Genomic DNA, 3,878 nt, shown 5'->3' on the forward strand with positions numbered 1-3,878 from the left:
GATGGTGAAAGAATGAGAGATGCCCTGGTGATGGTGTCTGAGTGCACACACAAAGTAAACTCAGCTTTGTCCTTTTTGCCTGAGTGTCCTTAGAGAGATAGAGAGGCTGTTGAACATGAAACTGTGGACATAAACTACCCATTCTTACACAAAGGAAGGGGTGGCTAATGAACTGTAAATAAGGCTGAGAAAACTCAAGCTGCATAAAACAGTAAATAATTGATGTTGTCTGGTCATTTGAGCTCTGTTTGCCTCTTCATTTATGTTACAGGCCTTTAGGCAGGTTTTCTGTTTTGCAGTATACCAATCTTGTCAAAGCTCTTGTGTTAGTTGAACATAATGTCAAATACTGGTAATTATACCTGTTTATTTTTTACTATTAAGAATGGTCAGTTTAATATATGTGCACCCTTTGTTAATTAGAGTTATCTTAATGCTGGTTTATCTGCTTTTCTGTTTCAGAGAGAATGCTGCATCAGCACAGAGATCAGTAATGGGAGTGCAGAGTGTTCTGTTGCAGAGATCTCTAAAGAGCTCATGATTTCTTTCCATCTCTCCTCTTAACATTTCTACTGCTCCACAGACATGGCTCACCATGCAAGGCCTTCCAGATCAGTCAAAAAAGAAGAATTAGGCAAAAGGAAAACTAACCAGGGCAAAAAGAATTCTAGCCAAGTGAGAAAGAAAACCACGAAGACTTCCACAAAAGCTGTTAGTTGCGAAAAAGGCAAAAAGCCAGGGCAAGAAAAAGATGTTAAGAAAAAACAGCAAGAAAAGAAACCAATCATGAGCTCTTCAGGTAGACTTCTCAGGAGCAGTGTGACTAGAACCTTGTCTGGAGCGTCCTGGGTGAGTTTGGAGAAAGCTGAGAACACCCTCGTTCACAACCAGGATTCTTTCAGCATCAATGGCTTTACAATGTCTCTCCGTAACCGATCGTTCTCCCGCAGATTGTCCCAAACCTCAGTAATTGCTAAACCCAGGAAAGCTGCAGTACAGAAAAGGCTAGAAACAAAGGAAAAACATGAGCAAGGAGCTCTGGCAGTAGTAGAAGAGAAAAATGATGGAACAGGTGAAATAGTTTTGAAACAAGATTTGGCACGAAGTGAGTTAGCTGCTCTGCCTGTGGAAGGTGCTCCATGTAGCGCAGGCGAAGAGCCCGTTATCCTGTGTGCCAGTCAGGACAAGGAGATAGAAGTACCTGAAACAAATTACTCCATTCCACAGAGTCAGGTAACTGATGATGGTACAGAAGTGTCAGAGGTGAAATCTAAGCATGAAAACCTGCCCTGTGAGCAGATACCCAGTCATCTTGGCATAGGTGGTTTGGCTGAAGCATTTGTTGAAGATGCTGTGCTTGTGCTTCCATCTTCTCCTTCTGACTCCATAATCACCTCTGAATCAAACTCAAAGGTGTGTGCAGAGACTCCTTTCAATCTGGTGCTTAACAGTCAGGAACCTGACTCCAGCTCTGTCAATACCTCAGACCTCAGCCCAGCAGTACTGCCGGAAGAGTTGGTCAGACTTGCCAAATCCCCCATTGAAGCAGAGTTGGACCTGGTGCTGCCTAGTGCAGAACAAGACTTGGATTCTGCACCTATAGTTACCTCTGGGTTTAACTCACAAGAACATTTATTAGAAGACACCAGCTCACTCACAGAGCCCTGTGTGAATGCAGGCTGGGATTTGGAATCTAGCAATAAAGACATTGATTCGTATTCTGGCTCTGTAGCTGCCACTGAATCAAATCTGCTCTCACGTTTTGAAGGTGCAAGCTCACTTGCTGAATCCCCCATAAAACTGGTTGTGGATTTTGTACCCATTCACAAAGAACTTGACTCAAATTCATATTTGAACTGTACAAGAGACAATTCAGAATCTGGCTCAAAAAGCCTATTTACAGTATGTGAAACAGTCTCCAATACCTCTATGAATGATATTGAAGTGGAGGACATTGAACAGCTAGTTAAATGTATTGATGCAGAGACCTTAATTCTGAATTCAGGTTATGTCCCCACTTTATCTCCAGAGTTAGTAAAAAGCACAGTCAATAAAGTTTCTGGTGAAAGTTCCGGACAGTTCTCTGAAGGTTTCATTTCAGTGTTGCCTTCAAGCATGGAAATCTCTGCTCTTGCCTCAGAAAAAGCCATAAATGCAGACTTGCCTGCTGACTCAAGACTGCAGCATAATGATTATTCATCACAGCTGGGAGGTGTCGAAGTAAGCTTGAATTTGGTTCAGGACAATGTGAACAATGGCACTGAAGCAGTCGAGGCCTCAGGTCTGTCCTCCCTTAAAAATCCAGTGGGTGATTACCCTGTTCCCTATGCATCTCTGCTGCCTATGCTAGAGAAAAAAAAACGAAGGCGTTGTGGAGTCTGTGAACCCTGTCTGCGCAAGACAAATTGTGAAGAATGCAGCTGTTGCAGGAAGCGCAAAACCAGTCACAGGATATGTAAAAAGAGAAAATGCGAAGAGCTGAAAAAGCCACCGCCACCGATCACACTACCTTTTGAGGTAAGTCACAGAAGCTGCAAGTTAAATCACTCTTTTGAGTCTTGATGTACATCTTAAAATTCTGCAGAGGGAAGTGCTGGTCACTATACAGCTTGAGAGAGCTTGGGGTTGCTATTGGAGCTAACAGGTTGTACAGGAACTTCCTCTTGTCATCTACAGAGGTGTAGGTTAAAGTGAGCTGTAGTTATTCCTGTTCCTGCTGGGTAAATCCATAAAATCAGAGATAAGTATGGCTTTGACTCTGTGTTCCGATATTGGCATGTTGGCCAAAACAGTGAATTGAATTCATTGGAGTGCCTGAAGAGATGAGAGATTTCAGCACAAAATGTAGGGAGGAGGGAGATTGGGGGTAATTTTAGGAGGCTGTGAATTACTAGGGAGAGTGTTGGTATTTCAAACAGCAAAAGGAGGCAAGCCATTTGCTCTTTGGTTCAGTTAAAGTAATTTCCTTGTGATGACAGATTTAGTGGAAATAAGTTTGTAAACCTCAGGACCAAATTGTAGCTGCGTTTTCCCCTTCTCTGCCTTTCTAATTGTCTGTTCTTCTGCTTCTCTCATTTCACTTCTCCTGTCTCTCTGCCTTTTGCCACATCCCCCATGCATTCTTTCTTTTTTTGTGTTTCTTACTCCTTTTTCTGATCCATCAGCCTTTTATAACCCAGGTCATTACTTTTGGAACAGTGAGGAGGGGAAAAGACAGTCTATATGCCCGTGTGATAACAGCATTGACCTAAGGGATTTCAGTTCAAGATCAGGCTTTAAATCAGGTAAGTAGGGAGTTGACCGTAGATTTCCCACATCCCAACTGAATTCCCTGATCTCTGAGCTGCAGAGTTAGCCTCTGCACTGCCAGGTCCTGCCAGATGTGTTCTGCTCATGTGATCCAATAGCACCCGAACCTGAGAGGGTGAGAGGCTGTCTTGGTAGTTAAATCACTGGAATGTTTGCCTTGGGATGTGGGAAACTGAGGTTCAGGTCTCTGCACCAGGGTGTGCTCCAAGTGGAGCAGTTCATGCTGGGGAGAATGCACCTGCAAAGCCTTTGTCAGTAGCAGTTTCATTAAACTGGTGTGTTGTTACAGCAGGTGGGGAATTCCTGTCAGCTGGAGAGATGTCAGGAGACCTCCTGTTTTCACTGCTCTGTCCTGTGCTTAGCAGGGTTGGCAGAGAATTCAGGTAGGCAAGCAGAAAGAAGAGTCCTCCCCTTTGTGGAGGAAGAATATTTTAAGTTATAGTGTTTAGGCAAGTAGGTTTAGACAGCTTGGCTCAGAATTAATTCTAAAACCTCTTTGTGTCCCACCTGCTCCTAAACGCTCTTTTTAAAAAAAGTGAGGGGAGGGGCAGCTATAATATTACTTAAGA

The 3,878-nt window shown here is 43.4% G+C and overlaps 1 protein-coding gene across 1 annotated transcript in view; it reads left to right on the top strand.

The window, feature by feature from the left end:
* Positions 1 to 585: 585 nt before the first annotated feature.
* The window catches only part of LOC103800436 (methylcytosine dioxygenase TET1-like), a gene marked incomplete at its 3' end in the record, with an annotated part of 7,277 nt that continues 3,984 nt past the window's right edge, over positions 586 to 3,878 (top strand). The window contains exon 1 of the mRNA XM_009072810.1: positions 586 to 2,517. Coding sequence (XP_009071058.1) covers positions 586 to 2,517 — 1,932 coding nt within the window. The remainder of the gene's footprint in view (positions 2,518 to 3,878) is intronic.

This window comes from Acanthisitta chloris, unplaced genomic scaffold (assembly GCF_000695815.1).
Source record: "Acanthisitta chloris isolate BGI_N310 unplaced genomic scaffold, ASM69581v1 scaffold35554, whole genome shotgun sequence".
Classification (NCBI taxonomy): domain Eukaryota; kingdom Metazoa; phylum Chordata; class Aves; order Passeriformes; family Acanthisittidae; genus Acanthisitta; species Acanthisitta chloris.